This window comes from Antennarius striatus, chromosome 4 (genome assembly GCF_040054535.1).
Source record: "Antennarius striatus isolate MH-2024 chromosome 4, ASM4005453v1, whole genome shotgun sequence".
In the NCBI taxonomy this organism is placed as follows: Eukaryota; Metazoa; Chordata; class Actinopteri; order Lophiiformes; family Antennariidae; genus Antennarius; species Antennarius striatus.
In genome coordinates this window covers 1,939,220-1,963,635 of record NC_090779.1, presented here as the reverse complement: position 1 = coordinate 1,963,635, position 24,416 = coordinate 1,939,220, and the positions used below count along the sequence as shown (strand labels likewise).

Below are 24,416 nucleotides of genomic sequence, written 5' to 3'. Positions count from 1 at the left end.
CCATTTGGTACGGCGAGCTTCATCATCAGGGATAGGAAGATGAGCACATCTAGTAAACATGTCTCCGTCCTGCCCATTCCAAGAATGTCGATTGACCACATGATGCTCTATGGAGAGGTACATTTCCTTGAGTAGGTTGACATCTCCATTACATTGTGCTGCTTCGAACCATACATGATTGGTGATGCATGGTATCCACTTGAACAGTTTCTCACAACCCTTTCTATTGGCAGCTTTTGTCAACCGTTTCAGCAAGGCTTCAACAAAGTGCCACACATCGTATTGATGCTTGACGTTGGGATACTGCTTTCTCATACAAGCCTCAATACCCAGATGTCTGTCAGTTACAATTGTGTCAACTTTGACATTCTGTTGTAGAAGGTTGTCACGGGTTCGTTGCAATCCAGCTTTCTCCATAGCTGTGGAACTTGCGACATCCGTCACTTGGATGACTGTGAAGCCTGCCACACAGTCAGTTGTAGAGTCAAGCAGTGTATACGTCCCGTATTTTGCTCTGTACCCGGGCGAGTCACACCGCCCATCGCCTGACATCACTGTCTTCTCCTGCTCTAGAAGCAAACCAAGGACTCGTTTCTGCTCTTCATTCCCGGTGTCCCAAATCTGTGGGAAAAGGAGTGACCTCTGCACATTGAAGTATGTTTGGAGTGATGGTACTTGGAGGTTTGTACATTGAGCCAAGTGGTGAATTTTCCCATAGCTGTTTCCTGAAAACAGGGTAGCAGCAGGCAGGAGGATGTTAATGCTAGACATTCTGTTCAGCACAGGAGACGATCTCCATGTGAAGTTGCAGTGTTTCATACAGGTGGTTACAAAAATGGCTTGTGCACCTCTGTATTTGAGGTCAGAATGCACCACAGGAGCTCCACACAGTTGGCAGTGGGTGAACAATTGTTTTAGGTTCCCCACAAAATACAATAAGTTTTGGGTTTTTTTACCAACATGTTTGTGTTTGGTGTGTAGCGTGAAGATGTCATATTCACAGAAATGTCAGGAAAAGATGCATTTGTTTCGTCCAAAGTGTTGCTGTAGAAGGAAGGGTCATGGGGGTCCCCAGGTTCAGGCTCACTCTCTGAATCTGAAGGAAGAAAGAGATTGCTATCAAAAGATAACTTCCTGTGGAAATAACTGTGGTCAGGCTCTACAGGTGACAGGTTGCCAAAAGTGTTAGGATGCAGACTTTGATTTGCTGTGATTGGGGAAGACTGATGGCTAACTTTGTTTGGTGGGGGTGGCTGAATTGAGCTGCACTGGGTGGATGGTTCACAGATGGATGACGGGTGGCGACAATACTTCGAAGACCTCCTCAATTTCGGCGAAACGCCTTCCCATGAGGAAGCAGAGTCTGGGTTCTCTGAGGTGGGCTCTCCTATCTCTGGGGTTGAGGTCACCGAGGTGGTTAAAAAGCTCCTCGGTGGCAGGGCCCCGGGGGTGGATGAGGTCCGCCCGGAGTTCCTAAAGGCTCTGGATGTTGTGGGGCTGTCCTGGTCGACACGCCTCTGCAACATCGTGTGGACGTCGGGGACAGTGCCTCTGGATTGGCAGACTGGGGTGGTGGTCCCCCTTTTAAGAAGGGGGACCAGAGGGTGTGTTCCAACAACAAGAGGATCACACTCCTCAGCCTCCCTGGCAAGGTCTATTCAGGTGTTCTGGAGAGGAAGCTCCGTCGGGAAGTCGAATCTCGGATTCAGGAGGAGCAGTGTGGTTTTCGTCCTGGCCATGGAACAGTGGACCAGCTCTACACCCTCCGCAGGGTCCTTGAGGGGGCATGGGAGTTCGCCCAACCAGTCTACATGTGTTTTGTAGACTTTGAGAAGGCGTTCGACAGTGTTCCTCGGGGGGTTCTATGGGGGGTGCTTCAGGAGTACCGAACCCCTTGATAAGGGCTGTTTGGTCCATGTACGACCGATGTCAGAGTTTGGTCCTCATTGCCGGCAGTAAGTCGGATTTGTTTCCTGTGAGGGTTGGATTCCGCCAAGGCTGCCCTTTGTCACCGATTCTGTTCATAACTTTTATGGACAGAATTTCTAGGCGCAGCCAAGGCGTTGAGGGTGTCCGGTTTGGTGGCCTCAGTATCTGAGACGACGTGGTGCTGTTGGCTTCATCAAGCCGTGATCTCCAACTCTCACTGGAGCGGTTCGCAGCCGAGTGTGAAGAGGTTGGGATGAGAATCAGCACCTCCAAAACTGAGACCATGGTCCTCAGTCGGAAAAGGGTGGAGTGCCCTCTCTAGGTTGGGGATGAGATCCTGCCCCAAGTGGAGGAGTTCAAGTATCTCGGGGTCTCGTTCACGAGTGAGGGTACAATGGAACAGGAGATCGACGGGCGGATCAGTGCAGCGTCTGCAGTGATGTGGACTCTGTATCGGTCCGTCGTGGTGAAGAAGGAGCTGAGCCGAAAGGCAAAGCTCTCGATTTACCGGTCACTCTATGTTCCTGCCCTCACCTATGGTCACGAGCTGTGGGTCGTGACCGAAGGAACGAGATCCCAGATACAAGCGGCCCAAATGAGTTTCCTCCACAGGGTGTCCGGGCTCTCCCTTAGAGATAGGGTGAGAAGTTCGGTCATCTGGGAGGGACTCAGAGTCGAGCCGCTGCTCCTCCACATCGAGAGGAGCCAGATGAGGTGGCTCGGGCATCTGGTCAGGATGCCTCCTGGACGCCTCCCTGGTGAGGTGTTCCGGGCACGTCCTACCGGGAGGAGGCCCCGGGGACGACCCAGGACTTGCTGGAGAGACTATGTCTCTCAGCTGGTCTGGGAACGCCTTGGGATTCTCCCGGAGGAGCTGGACGAAGCGGAAGAAGATGGATGGATGTATAAATAAATAAATACATTAATAAATAAATATAAGATGAAATCTATGAGGGTGTGCAAGTATTGAAATTAAGATTAAGATTAAAGATTAAATCACTTTAATGTCCACACAATTGGGAAATTAATAATTTTTTAAATAATATCCTAATGTTTAAAAACTTTGATTTCATTTCTTCAAAACATCTTAAACGTTAAAGTAAAAATAAAAAGGAGTTAGAAACGTTTTACTATGGAGCTTTTAGGATTCGAGACCAACAAAAAACAAGATTCAAACATATAAAAACACAATTGAAGAATAAAAGAACGTTCAAATCCTCCAGGACGATCCTGATACAACCAGCAGGTGGCGCCAAAGGAACCAGAGAAAAACTTTTCAGTTCCTTGGTTCACAGAAATGTTTGAATTCGTTAGAAAGTTTCTAATTCAGTTTCTAATTCATTAACCCTAGAACACTAACGCTAAAATAAGTAACACCATCACTAACGTTGGGTATATTTTACCCGATACAATATCCTGGATAAAATACAGTTTTCATCAGTTTATGTAAAAGTACAACACTGTATGACAAACTGTAGTACTCTTCTTTAATTTCAAAATATGCAGTATCACATACATTTTAAAAAAGGTACCATGGTGGACCCTTTAAAAAGGCAGCAAAATTATTGAAAAAACAGGTCATCCTGACCGATAAATTTCAGAACCAAAAAAAAACTGGAGCTGGGAACTTGTTCTTTGGTCCACCCATTCCTAGGACCTGTGAGCCTTGTCTGGTGAAGGCACAGTCTTCTTGCATCATTGACAACTGTGGGAGAGAAATAAAAAATGGCTTTTTTTGAGAGGGAAAAAATCACCAATTTTTTTTGACTATATGAATTTCCTTGGAAATTAACATTAAGTGATGTTCATTCACAGACATTATACTAGTTAAGGATTACATGCAAATTCTGGGACAACTTTTAACTTACCTTATGCCTTACATGCAGTTGGTACAGGCAGGGTAGTGATGGCGAGGACACACTGGTCGATGGCAGACATGACACCTGTGGCGTGCCCATGGCTTGATGAGTGCCATTGCCAAAGCCTGCATATACTGCCTCCTCTTCATTTGTGGGTCACCTCTCTTCATGGCATTCTCCTTGTGAATGATCCATGAGTTTATCACACCAGCGTTCATCATGCCATATAGCACACACAGTGGCCACCTGTTGGTGTTTCTTCCACAGATGTATTGAGCACACATCTGGTCGAAAGTATCAACACCTCCCTTTGTTTGGTTGTAAAATTTGATCACGTCTGGGTTGTGAGTGGGTCCAATACTTGGTTGTATGTGCAAGGATGACAAAGAGTAGGACAAGCTTCTTTTTTGATGCTGTGTCATGGAAGGACACCAAAGTTAGGTCTTTGGTGTCAGGATGACAGCTGTGGATGAAATGGGGCAGGGAATGTGGCCGGCCTGAAGGTTGTTTCCATTGGAAAGTGCTAAAAATGCCTGATTTAAACACACTAACACTCACGTTGGGTAAATTCCACCCGTAAAATATGTTACTCTCTATCACTAAAGTCGGGTGAAAATCACCCGAACACATGCCTCTTGAAAAAACCATGGATGGGAGGAGGGAAACAAACATACAATTAATAACATCAGTGAGCAGCTTGAAGCTACCCAAGGACCCATGGAACTCAGACAATGGCAACACAGTGAAAATCACATGACAAGAATTGTGTGGGTGAAAATCACCCGAGGTTAGTGTTCTAAACTTTTGTGTGAGTGTGAAGATAATGAAATACATCAGGACATGACCCCCGAAATCTTTCACTGTTTTTTAGACTTTCTTGTAGTTTTCGGTCTTGGATTCAAGTTTAAAACATTTTTTTCAGTAATTTAGGAGTTTAAGGACGTATTTCAGTAAAAATGAAGGCAGTTATCTGCTCCTCACAATAAAACCTCAATCTTTAAACAAATGACAAGGAATTTAATGTTCTAAATTTAAATTTCTCCTTCTGAATTATCGTCTTTAACTTTTCCCAACATTCAAACTTTACCTTAAAAAAAAATCACTTCAAACTGAAATAAAAATGAATGTAGGGAATAAAAGATTTATGAAAGTATAAAAACACTGGAAGGGTTAAAACTAAACTTTAAATATTGGGAAAATTTAAAAGAGAAATTCAAACGTGAAATTTTAAATTTAAAACATTGAATTCTGTGAAATTACTTTACAAATTGAGGCTACATTTTTCTTTAAAAAGATTTTATGGAAAAAAATCAAATTTAAGAGAAAAGAAAAGTTTTAAACTTTCAAAAGTTGAAGTTGAGTCATTTAGTTTTTAAATCTGAGGGTTTAGTTTCTGTGTGAAACGACTCATAGTTGTCATTAATAAAGTTTTGATTGTGTCTTTGATTCACAATCAGTAGATCATCAGTCATGTGATCAACATAAAAACAACACAACAATAGATTAATAGAAAACAGAAACTGATTCTATTCAGTTTGAATGAATTCAGACGATCCTCCTCAGGTATGAAGACATGATTCTATTCAGTCATTCGTGTTCGGGGCCTTCAGCCAATCACAGTTCAGAGATTACAATTAAAACGCCCACAGGTCATGTGACTTGTGCATCAGATCCTTTCATGGACAGATTTCCATATTTGGAAATGCAGGATGAAAGTTTCTGATGGAATAATATGCAATGCATTATTTTATTGATCAATGATCAATCAATAAAGTTCTTTTCCTGCCTCAACCTTTAGATTTCAATCCACACAACAAAGAGTGTGAAGATAATGAAATGCATCCAGGACACGAGCTGCCGGTCCAGGGGCCCCGGTGCAGGGGCCCATCCTTTACCCCCCAGAACCCACTTCAGGTGTCATCGTCTCTGTTTGATCGACTTGTTCACCCTTTGATATAGAAATGATCGATATGTGTCCTCCGTTGAAGGAACTGATTATTAGTCACTGTATTTAAAATGAACCTCATCAGCGCAGTAACTTGAATCGAGTTTGTTATTCTAATTATTTCTGATTAAAACGGATTTTCGTTCTTAAATAAATCATTTTGTGTCCAGACATGAATAATTTATGAACAAAATGTTGTTTTTGTCTGTTGTTGTCTGCATTTGACATAAAACCACAGCGATGATTTATTATTAGACCACAGCCGATGAAGGCCGGTCCGTGAAAATAATGTCAGAGATGAAACCGGTCCGTGGAGCAAAAAGGGTTGAGTCTAAGACTTGTTTTATTCCTTAATTCAAAGCGACTCTATTTAGAAATCTTTCAGTCTTTTTATAATTTTATACTTTCATTCATCTTTTATCTCTAAATTCAACTTCAACTTTGAAAGTTTAAAACTTTTCAGTTAAATTTGACTTTTTCCATTAAATCTTTTTCAGGTCATTTCTATCTTTAATCTAAACTTTGTTTTTGCTTTCTTAATTCAAAGAGACTCTATTTAGAAATCTTAGACCCACTTCAAACTGAAAGAAATATTTAATTTAGGGAAAAAAAGATTTATGAAAGTATAAAAGTACAAAACCACTGAAAGGGTTAAAGGTAAAGTTTGAATGTTGTGAAAAGTTAAAGACGATAATTCAGAAGGAGAAATTTAAATTTAGAACATTAAATTCCTTGTCATTTGTTTAAAGATTGAGGTTTTATTGTGAGGAGCAGATAACTGCTTTCATTTTTACTGAAATACGTCCTTAAACTCCTAAATTACTGAAAAAAATGTTTTAAACTTGAATCCAAGACCGAAAACTACAAGAAAGTCTAAAAAAGAGTGAAAGATTTCGGGGGTCATGTCCTGATGTATTTCATTATCTTCACACTCACACAAAAGTTTATTAATGACAACCATGAGTCGTTTCACACAGAAACGAAACCCTCACATTTAAAAACGAAATGACTCAACTTCAACTTTTAAAAGTTTAAAACTTTTCAGTTAAATTTGACTTTTTCTTTAAACCTTTTCCAGGTCAGTTCTATCTTTTTATTTTATTTAGTTTTTCGACTTTTTTGACGTTTCCGTTCTTGGATTCAAGTTTAAAACATTTTTCAGTAATTTAGGAGTTTAAGGAGTTATTAAAGAAAAATGAAGCCTCAATTTGTAAAGTAATTTCACAGAATTCCATGTTTAAATTTAAAATTTTACGTTTGAATTTCTCTTTGAAATTTTCCCAATATTTAAAGTTTAATTTGAACCCTTTCAGTGTTTTTATACTTTCATAAATCTTTTATTCCCTAAATTCATTTTTATTTCAGTTTGAAGTGATTTTTTTCCTCTTCATTAAACTCAAAGTTTCTTTATTGAAACTATTAAAGCAGCGATTTGTTTTCTGTCTTTGTGTTGACCGGTATCGATTGGTCTATTGATTGGTTTCATCTTCACACTCAGGTGAACAGAACGATGGTAAACAGGAAGCGTGTCCAGGTGAGGCCGGGACAGCCAATCAGAGGGCGAGCGGCTGGGCGGGGCGGGGCCACACCTGCCGCTTAGAGCGGCTCCAGGTGGAGCGTCTCAGCAGTTTGCAGCAGATCTGTGAGACCCGCATCCCGGACCGGACCTGAGCCTCTGCTCCTCTTTTCACGGACTCTGAAGGATCTTTGCACCGATCCGGATCGACGCTCGTTCGGACTCGATTCCGGGATTTTAGCGGGACAGCAGCCTCTCCGCCGTGGGCATCAGTCCCTCCCGTGGATTATCTGCCGGACTGTTGGAGCGACCTGACCATGACTCTGGAGGAGGTCGTTGGCTCCACCAGCAACGAGAACAGGTAGGTTAACGACGCTCAGCTGCTTTCTTGGAGAGAACGTCGGTGTTTGGCGCAGAGCTGTGCGCTCTTTCTGCGGGTTCCTGACCTCCGCTGTGTCTGCAGGATGGAGACGCTGCGTCCGGCTCTGGAGGAGCTGCTGGTCGCGGCTCAGCAGAAGGACCGCGTCACGCTGGGAGTCCACGAGTCCGCGAAACTCCTGACTGCGTGAGTGTCTCTGTCTTTAGCGCGGTTTCCTGATGTTCTCCTGAAAGCCTGACACCAAGCCGGCCTGGCTCCTCTCCCCCCCCCGCAGAGATCCGGACAGTGTGGTTCTGTGCGTCCTCGCCATGGATGAGGAGGATGAAGATGACGTGGCGCTGCAGATCCACGTCACGCTGCTGCAGGCGTTCTGCTGCGAGAACGACATCAACATCCTGAGGGTGTCCGGCGTGAGACGGCTGGCCCGGGTCCTGGAGCGGGACACCGGGGACAGCGACGGCGACGAGCCCCGGGACCTGCACTGCATCCTGGTCACGGTAAGTCCAGCTCGGCTCCACGGTGGTGACGTCACGGCTGTCCGGGAGTGTCACCGCCCTCTCCTCCGTGTTCTGCAGAACCCCCCGGTGCAGCCGCTCCGGTGTCCGGCCCTGGAGAACATCGGCAGCTTCTTCGAGGAGAACCGCTGCTGCAGCCTGTGGGTTCCACACCTGGACCTCCAGGACGGCTGAGCCGAACCGGACCCGAGTTGGACCGCTGTCAGCGGGGAGAACGAGTGGGACCGGGCCACGCAGCCGGCCTCCTACCGCAGGAGACCGACGGGCGTTGAGACGGGACCGGACCGAACCGGAGACTTCCGCCGCCTGATCGGGTGACTGATGCGGGCTCGACCCGCCGGTCCGGACCGGTTCTGGAAGAGGAGGACAGGATGAGTGCGCGGGAGGTCCCGGTCCCGCAGAGAGGAGAGACCCTCGCTGATGTCACCTGATGGACCTGCAGTCACGTGACCCGACTGATCCACCAACGGAGGAACTGCACGAGGTCACCTGAGCTGCAGCCTTCTGACCTCATCCACTGACGTGACGTCACGTTCTCCCATCACTTCTTGTTGCCTGCATTGACCGACAGACTGATCGATCACCAGCTGATTGGAACACATCCTGATCTGATTGGTAGAATCCACGTGTTGATCGGTTCTGTTCTGATGTCGGAATGAATGCTTGAAAATGAACAAAGTGCTTTCCGACTCTTGGACCCTGACCCGTAGAGTGACGTCATCTTCTAGACTAAGTTGTTCATTCAGATCTTCACGTCACTCCACCGTTTGGGGGGTCCGAGGTGATGAGAGTGTGTGTTTGATGGAGCCACAGGGGTCAGACTAACGCACTGAAACCTTTTGTCTCTGTCGGTGTGGAATGCGGGTCGTGGGTCATCACGCCTGGTGGACTGGGGGAGGTAGTAGATCAGTCCGGGTCGTTCCAGGACCCGTTTTCCTTTATGCACTGGCATAGTTTTGATCCTTGATTGATGGAGTTCTGTGGGTTTCATAACCTGACAAATATAATAGAACAAATATAGTAGAACAACAAGCAAACATGTTTTTCTGTGTAACTGTTACTTGAAAAAGTAATAAATTCAGAGTTATTTCACATGAAGAAGTTTCCTTTATTTTAGATTACATTGAGTTACATTTATTAGTTACATCTGGCCCTTTGAGGACAGCCGTTATGCTGATGTGGCCCCCAGTGAAAATGAGTTTGACCCCCTGATCTAGAACATGTCATAGATGTGTTGACACGTTCCTTCTCCACAGAGTGTTCCCCAGCCCCCTCCCACGGTCCGTGATGTCCGTTTCTGCCACTGGACCTTCACGGGATTCTGTAAAACTACTTTAATGTCAACGAACTTTAACTTCATTCCTTCAAAACGTCTAAAACTTTCAAGTAAAAATAGAAAGGAGTTAGAAACGTTTTTCTCCTGGAGGTTTTAGGATTATCGACGAACAAAAAACAAGATTAAAACACAATTGAAGAATGAAAGAACGTTCAAATCCTCCAGGACGATCCTGATACAACCAGCAGGTGGCGCCAAAGCACCAGAGAAAAACGTTTCAGTTCCTTGGGTCACAGAAACGTTTGATTTAGAAACTTTCTAACGAATTCAAACATTTCTGTGAACCAAGGAAGTGAAAAGTTTTTCTCTGGTGCTTTGGCGCCACCTGCTGGTTGTATCAGGATCGTCCTGGAGGATTTGAACGTTCTTTCATTCTTCAATTGTGTTTTTATATGTTTGAATCTTGTTTTTTCTTGGTCTCGAATCCTAAAAGCTCCATAGTAAAACGTTTCTAACTCCTTTTTATTTTTACTTTAACGTTTAAGATGTTTTGAAAAAATGAAGTCAAAGTTTTTAAACATTAGGATATTATTTAAAAAATTATTAATTTCCCAATTGTGTGGACATTAAAGTGATTTAATCTTTATTCTTAATCTTAATTTTAATACTTGAACACCCTCATAGATTTCAGCTTATATTTATTTATTAATGTATTTATTTATACATCCATCCATCTTCTTCCACTTCGTCCGGCTCCTCCGGGAAAATCCCAAGGCGTTCCCAGGCCAGATGGGAGACATAGTCTCTCCAGCGTGTCCTGGGTCGTCCCCGGGGCCTCCTCCCGGTAGGACGTGCCCGGAACACCTCACCAGGGAGGCGTCCAGGAGGCATCCTGACCAGATGCCGGAGCCACCTCATCTGGCTCCTCTCGATGCGGAGGGGCAGCGGCTCGACTCTGAGTCCCTCCCGGATGACCGAACTCCTCACCCTATCTCTAAGGGAGAGCCCGGACACCCTGTGGAGGAAACTTATTTCCTCCGATCTCGTTCTTTCGGTCACGACCCACAGCTCGTGACCATAGGTGAGAGTAGGAACGTAAATTGACCGGTAAATCGGTAAGTCCATAAAAGTTATGAACAGAATCGGTGACAAAGGGCAGCCTTGGCGGAGTCCAACCCCCACTGGAAACGAATCCGACTTACTGCCGGCAATGAGGACCAAACTCTGACATCGGTCGTACAGGGACCGAACAGCCCTTATCAAGGGGTCCGGTACCCCATACTCCCGAAGCACCCCCCACAGAACCCCCCGAGGAACACGGTCGAACGCCTTCTCCAAGTCCACAAAACACATGTAGACTGGTTGGGCAAACTCCCATGCCCCCTCAAGGACCCTGCGGAGGGTGTAGAGCTGGTCCACTGTTCCACGGCCAGGACGAAAACCACACTGCTCCTCCTGAATCTGAGATTTGCCTTCCCGACGGACCCTCCTCTCCAGAACCCCTGAATAGACCTTGCCAGGGAGGCTGAGGAGTGTGATCCCCGTGTAGTCTGAACACACCCTCCGGTCCCCCTTCTTAAAAAGGGGGACCACCACCCCAGTCTGCCAATTCAGAGGCACTGTCCCCGATGTCCACGCGATGTTGCAGAGGCGTATCGACCAGGACAGCCCCACAACATCCAGAGCCTTTAGGGACTCCGGGGGGATCTCATCCACCCCCGGGGCCCTGCCACCGAGGGGCTTTTAACCACCTCGGTGACCTCAACCCCAGAGATAGGAGAGCCCGCCTCAGAGAACCCAGACTCTGCTTCCTCATGGGAAGGCGTGTCGCCGGAATTAAGGAGGTCTTTGAAGCATTGTCACCACCCGTCATCCATCTGTGAACCATCCACCCAGTGCAGCTCAATTCAGCCACCCCCACCAAACAAAGTTACCCATCAGTCTTCCCTAATCACAGCAAATCAAAGTCTGCATCCTAACACTTTTGGCAACCTGTCACCTGTAGAGCCTGACCACAGTTATTTCCACAGGACGTTATCTTTTGATAGCAATCTCTTTCTTCCTTCAGATTCAGAGAGTGAGCCTGAACCTGGGGACCCCCATGACCCTTCATCTACAGCAACACTTTGGATGAATCAAATGCATCTTTTGCTGACATTTCTGTGAATATGACATCTTCACGCTACACACCAAACACAAACATGTTGGTAAAAAAAACAAAACTTATTGTATTTTGTGGGGAGCCTAAAACAATTGTTCACCCACTGCCAACTGTGTGGAGCTCCTGTGGTGCATTCTGACCTCAAATACAGAGGTGCACAAGCCATTTTTGTAACCACCTGTATGAAACACTGCAACTTCACATGGAGATCGTCTCCTGTGCTGAACAGAATGTCTAGCATTAACATCCTCCTGCCTGCTGCTACCCTGTTTTCAGGAAACAGCTATGGGAAAATTCACCACTTGGCTCAATGTACAAACTTCCAAGTACCATCACTCCAAAGATACTTCAATGTGCAGAGGTCACTCCTTTTCCCACAGATTTGGGACACCTGGAATGAGGAGCAGAAACGAGTCCTTGGTTTGCTTCTAGAGCAGGAGAAGACAGTGATGTCAGGCGATGGGCGGTGTGACTCGCCCGGGTACAGAGCAAAATACGGGACGTATACACTGCTTGACTCTACAACTGACTGTGTGGCAGGCTTCACAGTCATCCAAGTGACGGATGTCACAAGTTCCACAGCTATGGAGAAAGCTGGATTGCAACGAACCCGTGACAACCTTCTACAACAGAATGTCAAAGTTGACACAATTGTAACTGACAGACATCTGGGTATTGAGGCTTGTATCAGAAAGCAGTATCCCAACGTCAAGCATCAATACGATGTGTGGCACTTTGTTGAAGCCTTGCTGAAACGGTTGACAGAAGCTGCCAATAAAAAGGGTTGTGGGAAACTGTTCAAGTGGATACCATGCATCACCAATCATGTATGGTTTGCAGCAGCACAATGTAATGGAGATGTCAACCTACTCAAGGAAATGTACCTCTCCATAGAGCATCATGTGGTCAATCGACATTCTTGGAATGGGCAGGACGGGGACATGTTTACTAGACGTGCTCATCTTCCCTTCCCTGATGATGAAGCTCGCCGTACCAAATGGATCAAGAAGGGCTCTGCAGCTCACAAAGCACTTTTTGTAAGTAATATAATATTATTATAATATTAATCATGTTATTACTTATAAAGTGACAAGGACTAAAAAAAATCAGTTCAATAAGGTATATGCTATAACAGTCTAAGTCAACCAGACTGATGAAAATATCTTAAAAAGTGATTTCAATATCAGTAGATGCTGCTATTCAGCGTTATCACTTTGTAATATCTTGTTTTGTTTTAAAATGCATATTGTTCTGTCGGATTGTTTCAGGATGTCATGTACGACGAGTACCTGCTGAGAGACTTGCATGGTCTTGTGGACTTCTGCCACACTGGACAGCTGGAGGTCTTCCATTCCTTGCTGCTGGAGTACTGCCCTAAAAGGCAGCATTTTTCACCTGAAGGTAATTCTTTACACATGATGTTCCAAAATTAAGATCAAATAACTGTCATTCACCAATTACTAACATAGATTATGGTTCATAAGTCACATTAACCATACAGTTGCTGTTATATACATTTTGCGACAACATAAACCCACCGCTTCATCTATGTAGCTGCTCATCGCTCATCAGAGTGTCCTTCCCTGAATAAGGCAATACTTTCCAGCCTGCTCATTTTGATCTATGAGCAAGCTAACCTGTGAATGATCCATGATATGGAGGTGTGGTGTGGTGAGGTTTCCATTGCTTAAAATTTACAATCAATGTGGAAGCAAAGTCTTTTTTCCGTGGGTTCTTGTTATTGAGGTAAAGTAGGAGACTTAACCAATCTTTATAAGTTTGATAAGTTTATTTCTGACAACAAGTCTAATACTGAAATCCGGGCTCTCGCCGGTAATACACGGGTGTTACATCAGACGCAGCTGAAGAAGAGCAAATTCTATCTCAGCCCAGTCAAATTTAAACAATTCAGATGAGGAATATGCATGAGGGGATGTGGTGTCTTCTGGTCCAATCACATCGTGACAGGTGGTTTTCGGCCACATCTTCCACATCTTTCCGGTTTCATCCTGTAAACAATCCTGCCTACATCCTGATCACCCCATATGTGTGAAAACTTCCATAAATGTAATTGATACCTTTTATGTGTGTGTGTTTGTGTGTGTGCGTGTGTGTGTGTATGTGTGTGTGTGTGTGTGTTTGTGTGTATGTGTGTGTGTATGTGTGTGTGTCAAATTAGATGAGTTCAAGTGTGTGTAAATTTAAGGAGACGGAGTGGTAGAAAAGTTAATTGCATGTTTAAAACTAAATACTTGTACTGCCACCAAAATAATGAATAGCATGTATTTATATCTCTTCATTCCTCCTCTTGGCCTCGAAAGAGGCCACACTATAAGGCGTCAAAGATTCAATTCTTCCGGGGAGGCGGACTGCTGATGGGTTAGTGTAATAGTGTGTAACAGTGAGTAGGTACTAATATGTAATAGTGTATAATAGATGATAATAGGGTGTAATAGCTTGTAGCTGAATATTGAAATGCTAAAGTAAATATAACAACATGGTCAGGCAAAATGGATTAGATAAAGCAGAATTTAGATAAAGACGAGATAGGATTTGGGTTAAGAAAAAGCAAAACAGATAATAATAGTCCAATATTTTAGAAATGCTGTTATGGTACAAATGGTACAAATGGTAAAGCATACATGTGCATACGTGTTTATTGATCTACATTAGGAAGATTGAACTGTTTAATTGATGATATGGTCATAGTTTGTATAAAGAGAACTGAACAAATATGATAGGAATGTTTATTACTTTAACTGATTTTGGGTTTATCACAGTGTAAGAACATGGTAATGATCGATGTTTATTTCATTGTTTTTATTTGTTATTTGAAAACAAAACAATGTTATTTTGATTGTTTATTCATTCCAGGAGTGTTTTTATTGCAATATGACAGCCTGTTTGTATGCAATGATATCTGTTTAGATTGCAAATGTCTAGATCTGTACATGCAAAAATGGATTGGTTTGGTCTGCGACCAGACTGGAGAGTTTCGCGGGGTTTGGTGAGAAAAAAGAGAAGGAGAGCGAAAGAGAGACGAAGAAGTTGGCGAGCGTCATATGGATGAATGAAAAATTAAAACTATACACCTGGATTAAGAAAACGGCATCGCTCGTTGGTGATTTTAATTACATCCTTTTTCCGGAGTGTAACATAAGCACCTCCTTTGTATGAGGTTACGTAGGTGTAGGAGACTGTGGCATTCTCACCATGACTCCGCCATGTTGACGCTGGAATGGATGTACTGGATGTTAGTAGCTTGAAGAATCTTAAATAATCTAGTTTGTTGCAAAGCAGACGTGGTGAAGGCCTGAGACGCAACAAACGATGTGACTGAATGTTCTGTGAGAATGATAAGTGGGTGGCCTCGGACTATGTGTGCTGTTTTGGTTATCAATATGGCAAGGCCTGCCGGAAATTTGGCGCAAGGCGGCTGTCTACTCTCAATGGGGTCAAGACGAGCACTACAGTAGAAGAAGAAGATCAACCTTTATTTATCCCCTTAACGGGGAAATTACTTTTTTCACTCTACTGTATACATGTCTTTGTATACCATACAGGTATACACACAAGGGGCCTGTGAGCATGCAGTTAGTGAACACAGCAAACAGTACATTGGGAGGCAGACAGTGAAGGGCAGCCAGTTCTGGTAGCGCCCCAATTGAGCAACTTGTAAGGGGACGGCGCCTTGCTCAAGGGCGCCTCGATCAAGGGTGCCTCGGCAGTGGCCTGGAGGTGAGCTGACACCTCCCTCTGTCAGCTCACACTCTGATGTCGGATGTCTGGCGGGAGCGGGAATCGAACCGCTGATGTCTGGGCGATGTCTAGTTGGAAGACGTCCGCTCTACCGCTGAGCCACCGCCGCCCCTGCAGTACATCAAAATGTGTCTTACCTTCAACCTTCTGGTACAGGACTCCATTAGTGATATCATCTGAGATAGAGACATCCAGATGGAACGCAGAGCCTGAATTGGGGGTGGCTGAAGCAGCCGCCGTCTATAAAACAAGGGCTGTAGTGTCGACTGTAACTGCACAAACCCAAAAATGATAGCATGTCTTTTACCGCTTCAGGCCTCGGGTGGTGCAGGATAGCAGAGCGATGAGCCGTGGACACTGCCGAGCCGTGTGCTGACACAACACGTCCCAGGAAAGCAACTGACTTCCTGCAACACTCTAATTCCTGTTTGGACACTTTAAAACCACATGAGAACAATTTCCTCAATAAACACTCAGTGGCTGCTAAACAAATTTCCGGTATCTCACATGCCAATAAGAGATCGTACACGTATTGTACTAAAACGCAACCTTCTGGTAACTGCATGTCAGACAACATTTTTTTCAAAGCTTGATTGAAGATTCCAGGGCTGTTCTCAAATCCTGGGGTCTGGTGTATTGCAGCTTGACTCCATGGTACCAAAACGCAAAGAATTTTCTGGAATCTGGATGGAGAGGGAGGTAAAAGAAAGCATTTGCCAAATCCAGAACTGTACACCATTTGAATTTAGGTGAGAGTGATGTCAATACCCTATGTGGATCAGGCTCTCAAATCATGTGCCATTCGATAACTTACTCCGTCTGCTTTTTGAACTGGCCTCAATGGGGTTGACCAAGGTGAGAACACCAGCATCCCATAGTCCACATAGTGTACTCTCCATCCCCTCCTTGGCTGCTTCCGGCCATGGATACTGTTTTCTGCAAACAACTTGTGCATCAAAAACAACGTCAGGGTTATCTTTACAATGCCCTACATCAAATGGACCTGTAGGACCTTTGCTCTTCAGTGGAGGTGCCAAAACATTGAAGAGAGCTGTTCTTAACAGTGTCTCAGTTACCTCATTGTTGGCGGGATGAACTCCAGTTGCTGCTGACCATTTGCCAGGAAGTTGTCATAATACACTAATGGTTCCTCCTTACCGTCCCATGGGAACAAGGCAGGGGTTTTTCAACGGGGTGTCGGGAATTCATCTCTCAGCACATTAAACAAGACTCTGGCGTATGGTCCAAACGGTCTTTGCTCCCACACCATTCAGACCTGTCACGGTTCTGACAGCTTTTTTTGTAGCCATGCCTTTGACATCAGTAAATAAACGGTTTATATTCTCTAAAATCATCTTGCTAATCGATTCTCAGGGGCATCTGACGATAAGTCTTACCACTGTGCGTGTGTGGCGGGGTATCTTCTTCCCTTCATCACAAGGGTGCGCTACTGACTCAATGTACCATTCATTCTCACCTGCAATGTGATTTGTCAATTTATACTTGTCTGGAACTCCATGTGGGATGCCAATAGCATCTGTGTAGACTGGACTGTCCTCCAGCATCGTGGTGTATGAGCTCAGGAGTTACCATGTCCTCACCTCAGCCTTGAACACATTGTAAATCTGTATGGGAGAAATGAGACTCACAAGTGCACATCTTCCTGTCCAGTTTGGGACAAGGAGTCATTTGTGTCTTGGTTTTAATGTTGTTAATTGACAGTTGAGCTTGAGCGAATTACAACTGTATTTTTCAAAAGTCAGTTTCTAAATCAGTAAATTTATTTTGGTATTTGTCATTGAAGTGGCAACATCTCCTCTCTTTCCCTACTTGACTTTACTCTTTCTTCAACATCCTCCACTTTCTTCCATATCAACTTACTTTTGCTCTCGTGACCTTCCAACAGGGCCCACTGGCATCCTCTCTCTCTCTCATTTACAACTTCCGCTTCTCTTCCTTGTCTGACTTCTTCTAGTTCCTTTCTCAGTCTCTACTGCTCACGCTCCACTCTCTCTATCCCTTCTCTGTCTTTCGCTCTCTGTCACTATTATTGCCATTTTTAATTCAAATAAAGTTCAACGTGCATCATCTGTTTCTCCGTCCTCTTCAGTTTTTAACACTCCCTCTTTTATATGCCACAGAGCTTGTGGATTAGCTGGACTAGCTGCAACATTTGTGGTTGATGGCTTACTTTGTGTTTGTTTTAACATTTCTCGAACCTGAGCTTAAGGCTCACTGGTGCAATGTTCCTCTCTACTTTGAGTTGGCATGTTCCTGATTGGAATGTTACCCTTGTTTTCAAAATAAAATGCCTCCCTATCTCCAGTGAAACTGTTGTCCTTGTCCATGGGCTCCAGCTGCTGTGGGAGGGCCCGTCCTCTGCCAAACAGAATGCCACACACAGGACAGGAGGTGTGTTCTGCTGTTTTCTACACAATTTGAAGGAAAATCAATTTTGGATCACACCCCGAGTGAATTTCAAATCATCTTCTATTTTTTGCAGTTTCCATCTTTTCCTAAAAGCTGCTTTATGACTTAACTGAATAAAGAATACTCTAATAAGGTTCCGGTTTGGCGAGCAATGGAGTAGGCAGTGAATCGGAAGGGCTCTGTCATCTTCGATTTTAGTTTGATATATTTGTAGTGTTACATGCTCTTTTGGAACTTGGTGTTTCAACCGGCTGTTAAAAGCTGGCATATTCTGCTCCCAACTAACCATGGGCAAAAGAGGTAAAAAGTCAGAAAAACGACAGGGGACAAGTTAGCGAGTTAGCCCATAACAACTAACTAGCAGAAGCCCAGCTAGTAGCACATGCGAGGCCGACCTACAGGCTCCGTCGCTGACAGAAATAATGACACAGCTCACCGGTATGGAGGAGCGGATAATTCAAAACCTGAGTGCACAAATTTCTGCCAACCACGCCGCCATAACCAAACATGACCAAACAATTCAAGTCATGGAAACTTCCATGAATGATTTGCACTTGCGACTGACCACTCTGGAGACCACGGTCAAGAGTTTCGCCAAAGTAAACGAGCAGCTGCAGTAAAAGGTGGATGACCTCAAAAACAGGTCCAGGAGATGTAATATTCATATGATAGTGATACCAGAGGGAAGTGAGGGCATCAAACCGAGCTCTTTCCCTGAATCCTCCCTGGGAGAAGTCTTCGGCCCCGATGTGTTTTCGCGCACCCCGACTGTAGACGGAGCCCACAGGCTGGCCGTCCAGAGGAGACAAGATGGCGCACCCCGACCATTTATCGCCTGCATCCATCACCTCCAAGTGAAGCAGCGCATCCTGCAGCTCGCTCGTGAAAAGGGATCTCTGGCCTTCAAGGGCAACACGATTCACATCTACCCAGATTACAGTGCCGAGGTGTCCAAGAGGAGAGCCGCTTTCGCCCCGATAAAAGCTGAACTGAGGAGAGCGGGATTCCAGTTTAGCCTGCGCTTCCCCGCCATACACCGCATAATCGCTGATGGATCCAGGCACGAATTCAGCACCCCTGCGGAAGCCGCCACGTTTTTGGAGCATAGACAACCAACTGAGTGAGTCCCTTACAAAGTTGGTGGAAAACGGAGTCACATCCCTCTTTTTTTCTCTTTGTACCCTGCTGGGTCATTTGGTGTATAGTATATAACACCAACCAATTAACCTAATAACTAAGGCCTCCTTATATTGCGTTCCTTTATTTACTGTATCTGTTTTACTACGTAACTTCTCAGTTTATTTCAATAACCCACCACGATGACAGCAAACTAAATTGACCATTTGTTTATTTTCTCTCTTCTCCCCATATGACTCCCATATATTTGTTCTGGGTTCAAGTTTAAAGTTCAAGGGACAGACTCCCTGATGTAGTTACTTTAAGTCCTTTACCTTAGTTTTAAGTGGTTCGCCAAACACAATTCTACCTTTCTGTGTATTTCACTGAAATCATTTCACTTTCAAGACAGAGCCTGAAGTGCAGAATAGAACAAAGCGCAAAGTAAGTAGAGGCCTCGAGATAGGGTATATAGGTTACACATGTATGACGAATGCAATACTGTTTATTTATCCTTTTTTTGCCCCCTCTTATTTTCTGTCTACTCCTTTTTCCTGTTCTCCTTTTGTCAGCACGATACTCTCGGACATGGACCACTTACACCACCTCCAACCTACACTATTCATTTACTATCCCTTCTGAACATACATGAGTACAGATCTCAATAAAAGGATGGGTAATACCACCAAATTTATATCCTGGAGTCAACAACCCAATCAAAAGACAAAAAGTCATGTCTCACCTACAGCAGCCTAACATGGATGTTGCATTTTTACAAGAAACGCACCTCTGCAATGCTAATATTCTCAGCCTTAAAAAAGGCTGGGTCGACCAACTGTGCGATTCTAAATTCAATGCAAAATCTCTTCTCACTCTCAGGAGGTCATTAGCGACCCCAACGGGCAGTACATCATAGTTGTGGGACAGCTTTTTGCCAACCCTGTAATCTTGGTAAATCTATATGCACCAAACTGTGACGACAACAATTTTTTTGAAAGACTGTTTTTGACTATCCCGAAATTTGATACTGGAAATCTTATAATAGGAGGGGATTTTAACCTTGTACTGGATGTCACTCTCGACAGGTCTTCAATCAAACCCCAGAATCTTACCAGGTCAGCCAGAGCAGTAAATGATTTTATGGATCAATGTGGTCTTTCTGATGTTTGGAGATTTCAGTCTCCCCATACCAGAGCTTATTCATTTTTCTCCAATGTTCATCACACCTATACACGTATAGATTACTTCCTGCTTGACAACAGGCTCTTACCCAAGATTACAGTATGTTCCTACACCGGTATTGTAATTTCAGATCATAGTATCCTTCATTTTGACCTAGAACTCCCAAACCACTCTCCTCCAAACAGGATTTGGAGACTTAACCTTTTATTATCGGACCAGAAATTTGTAGACTTCATTTCGTCTCAAATTGACTTTTTCCTGGAGACAAATGCCTCTCTCAAGATTTCATACACCACATTATAGGAAACCCTTAAAGTATATATACGAGGACAAATCATTTCCTACTCCTCTACACTTAGAAAAGAAAAGGTAAGAAATCTGCAAGATATCTCTCAATAGTTATTGGACATTGACTCAAAATACGCTCAAACTCCCACTCCAGATTTGTATAAAGACCGTTTAAGACTACAGACAGAATTTGACTTATTAACCACTGACGAGGCAACTTGTTTTATCATGAAGGCTAGGCACAATACTTACGAATTCGGTGACAAAGCAGGCAAGCTACTAGCCATGCAAGCCCGTCAAGCAGCTGCCTCCCATTCGATCACAAAGATTCAGTCACACACAGGTGACATATTGACAGACCATGACGACATAAACAGCACTTTTTTACAGTTCTACTCCAACCTTTGTACACCAGAATGCAGTGATGACTCGTTTCTTTCATATGTGAGAACAAACCCAGCCGTATCAGCAAGATTCACCTCCAGAAATCAAAGCAATCAGGAGGTCTGGCCCTGCCAAATTTTCTTTTCTACTACTGGGCATGCAACTTTCAAAACCTAATCCACTGGTTTGAGGATGATTCAGATACAGGGACACCAGACTGGGTGCAACTAGAACTCTCATCATGCCGATACAGCCAAAACTCAGTGATCTGTGCTGCCCTCCCCCTCGTTAGTAATAACTTGACTTCAAACACAATAGTTAACAATTCTGTGAAAATATGGGCTCATTTTAGAAAACACTTTGGAATTCAACGTCCTTCCACTCTCTCCCCCATTAAGATGAATCTCATGTTTACCCCATCCTGGACGGATCCTACATTTACCCAGTGGTTTGACAGAGGCATTAAAACAATTTGTAACCTATACATGGAAAATACATTTGCATCCTTTTCCCAACTCTCTCAAACATACAGTTTGCCCAAGAACCACTTCTTTCGCTACCTTCAGATCAGGAGCTTTGTACAGAAGACATTTCACCCTTTCACAGATAAACCTGGTGACTCACAAATAGACTATCTTAGAACCGAAATCAGACAGCAAAGGACTGACAACTCAGATCTACGACATCATTCAGCAAATTAACCCACCCTCTACGGAAGACTTGAGAAGGACTTGGGACTCTGACCTTGGAATAACTCTTAGAGATGGACAATGGGCCTCTGTATTCATAATTAATCTATATCTGCAAAGCATAGCTTAATTCAGCTGAAAATCATACATAGAGCTCACTTTACCAAAATTAGGTTGGGAAAGATCTGTCCGAACCTCGATCCATTATGCCCTCGATGCAGAAACCAGCCTGCTGATTTAATCCATATGTTTTGGCTGTGTCCGAATCTTTTGGACAAGTATTTTTAAAGCCCTTAGTGAGATTTTTGGGACTCGTTTAGACCCCAACCCAATCTGCGCCCTTTTTGCCCTCACACCTGAGGAATCCCAGGGTGTCCTACCTGCTAAAGCCCATGTTGTCATAGCTTTTACCACACTCCTTGCACGGTGCCTGATTCTCTTTAAATGGAAGCAGCACACTCCGCCATCTTTTTCTCATTGGGTTAAAGACGTCATGTACTTCTTGAAACTAGAAAAAATTAATATACACTCAGAGGGTCCTCCCAAGCCTTCCTCAAAGGTTTGGAGGCCATTCTTTGACTACGACGACTCTGTACAAGAACCCCTTAACACTCCGTAGGAGCGGCCTCTCACAATCCCTGTGGTGTGTTTGTGTGCGTGTGTAATCTTATGTGCATGTGGACATACAATGCCTTCCTTTTGGCAGCTCTGTGGTGCGGCACGTTAAACTAACGACACCAGCGACCATAGTCAAGTGTATCCCGGGTGCCAGGGCGGGCGACATCGAGTCATTTTTGAAACTGCTGGCTAAAGATAAACGTACATATGGTAAGATAGTAATTCATGTCGGCGGTAATGACACCCGGTTACGCCAATCGGAGGTCACAAAAATTAATATCCAATCGGTGTGCAGCTACGCAAAAATAATGTCGGACTCGGTAGTGTTCTCTGGCCCCCTTCCCAATCTGACCAGTGGTGACATGTATAGCCGCATGTCTTCACCCAACCGCTGGCTGTCTAGGTGGTGTCCTGCTAATGACATTCAGTTGATAATTGGCGGACTTTTTGGGGAAAACCCGGTCTCATCAGGAGAGACGGCATACATCCAACTTGGAATGGCGCTGCTCTCCTGTCAAAAAAGCTGACCACTTTTATTTCTGCCCCAAAACCATGACCCAGAGTTGAGACCGGGATGCAGAGTCGCAGTCTTAAACAAGTCTCTGCACTCCTAGAACGGTCACCCACTGTACCTTCACCCACTGTAATGTTACCCACTGTAATGTTACCCACTGTAATGTTACCCACTGTAATGTTACCCACTACACTTTCACCTACTGTATTGTCACCCACTGTACACACCATTGAGACTGTGTCTGTCCCTCGACCATTTAAAGTTAATTCATGCAAATTCAAGTCATTTCAAGTCCAGAGGAAAGCAACAGGACATCCAAATTTAATAAAAATCAAAACCAGGACTTCAACAGCTCCGGAGTACAAAACAATAAAATGTGGTCTCCTAAATATTAGATCTCTGTTTTCAAAAGCTGTTTTAATCAATGACATTATATCAGATTATCAAGTAGATTTATTCTGTTTAACGGAAACCTGGCTAAGTGAGGATGAGTATTTTTCCCTAAATGAAGCTACTCCTCCTAGTCACCTAAATTATCAGATCCCTCGAGTCTCAGGCAGAGGTGGGGTAGTTGCATCAATTTTTAATTCCTCGCTAGAATGGAGCCCTAAACTAAAAATTATCTTCAATTCATTTGAAAGTCTTAGTCTGAGCCTATCAAACCCAATCCAGAAACTACTTCAGCCCCTATTATTTGTCATCATCTATCGTCCTCCTGGTCCATACAGTGACTTTCTATCTGAATTTGCCGATTTCTTAACTAGTTTAATTCTTAAAACTGATAAGGTCTTAATTGTTGGTGATTTCAATATTCACGTGGACGCCAGTAATGATAGCCTCAGTAGAGCATTTATGTCATTACTAGACTCCATAGGCTTTAGTCAGTGTGTACAGGAACCTACCCACCAGTTCGAGCATACTCTGGATTTAGTCTTGATTTATGGGATTGAAATTGAGGAGTTGGTCATCTTTCCTCGTAATCCTATCCTTTCTGACCACTGCCTGATAACTTTTGACATTCAGCTATTGTGTAATTCTCTTCCTGCAAAAAACGTTTGTACTAGAAACTTATCAGATCATACTATTTCTAAATTCAGGGAAGAAATCCCAAGTATGCTTAATCTAATCCCACTACTGAACAATACAGGGGGTCATTTTCTGAACTCAGTTAATGCTAGCCCATCTCAAATTGATGAGTTTGTTGACGTTACTTCAGACTCTCTGCGAAAAACCTTAGATTTAATTGCTCCACTAAAAAATAAGACTATAAAACAGGGGATGCGAGCTCCCTGGTTTAATTCTCATACCCACCAATTAAAGCAAGAATCCCGACAACTTGAGAGGAAATGGCGTTCTACTAAATTAGAAGAATACCGCACTGCGTGGCATGATAGTTTACATAAATACAGGAAGGCACTTCGTTCCGCTACAGCAGCCTATTATTCATCATTAATCGAGGACAATAGAAACAATCACAGATTCTTGTTCAGTACTGTATCCAGACTGACAAAGAACCACAGTGCATTTGAGACTAGTATTCCATCAAGTCTCCACAGCAATGATTTTATGAATTTCTTCAATAATAAGATCCTGCTCATCAGAGACAAAATTAATGGCGTCCTGTCCTCAAACTCTGGTCCTTCTTTAGGTCCCTTAGATCCGGAAAACACACAGCTGACTCCTGAACCCTTTGGTTCTATGGAGGTCTTTTCTCCAATACAGATTAGTCAGCTGATTAAAATAATCCCCTCAGCTAAACCATCCTCCTGTCTGTTAGATCCAATTCCAACTAAACTCATCAAAGAAGCCCTACATTTACTTGGCAACCACTTCCTTAATATAATTAACATGTCTTT

At 43.9% G+C, this 24,416-nt stretch overlaps 2 protein-coding genes across 3 annotated transcripts in view; both read left to right on the top strand.

Moving 5' to 3' along the window:
* LOC137593437 (uncharacterized) overlaps window positions 1-24,416 on the top strand; it is a 215,649-nt gene that overhangs the window by 123,015 nt on the left and 68,218 nt on the right. The gene's annotated exons all lie outside the window — the stretch shown is intronic.
* On the top strand, window positions 7,567-8,317 carry LOC137594120 (growth arrest and DNA damage-inducible protein GADD45 beta-like). Its single transcript, XM_068313387.1, has 4 exons — window positions 7,567-7,610; window positions 7,713-7,814; window positions 7,903-8,125; window positions 8,204-8,317. The coding sequence occupies exons 1-4, from the start codon at window positions 7,567-7,569 to the stop codon at window positions 8,315-8,317; spliced, it is 483 nt and encodes a 160-aa protein (XP_068169488.1).

Excerpts from the sequence above, each read along its gene's own strand:
- LOC137594120 (XM_068313387.1), top strand. The coding sequence starts at position 7,567 with ATGACTCTGGAGGAGGTCGTTGGCTCCACCAGCAACGAGAACAG. Across the intron at positions 7,815-7,902 it reads TCCGCGAAACTCCTGACTGC|AGATCCGGACAGTGTGGTTC; the intron begins GTGAGTGTCTCT and ends CCCCCCCCGCAG. Across the intron at positions 8,126-8,203 it reads TGCACTGCATCCTGGTCACG|AACCCCCCGGTGCAGCCGCT; the intron begins GTAAGTCCAGCT and ends CGTGTTCTGCAG.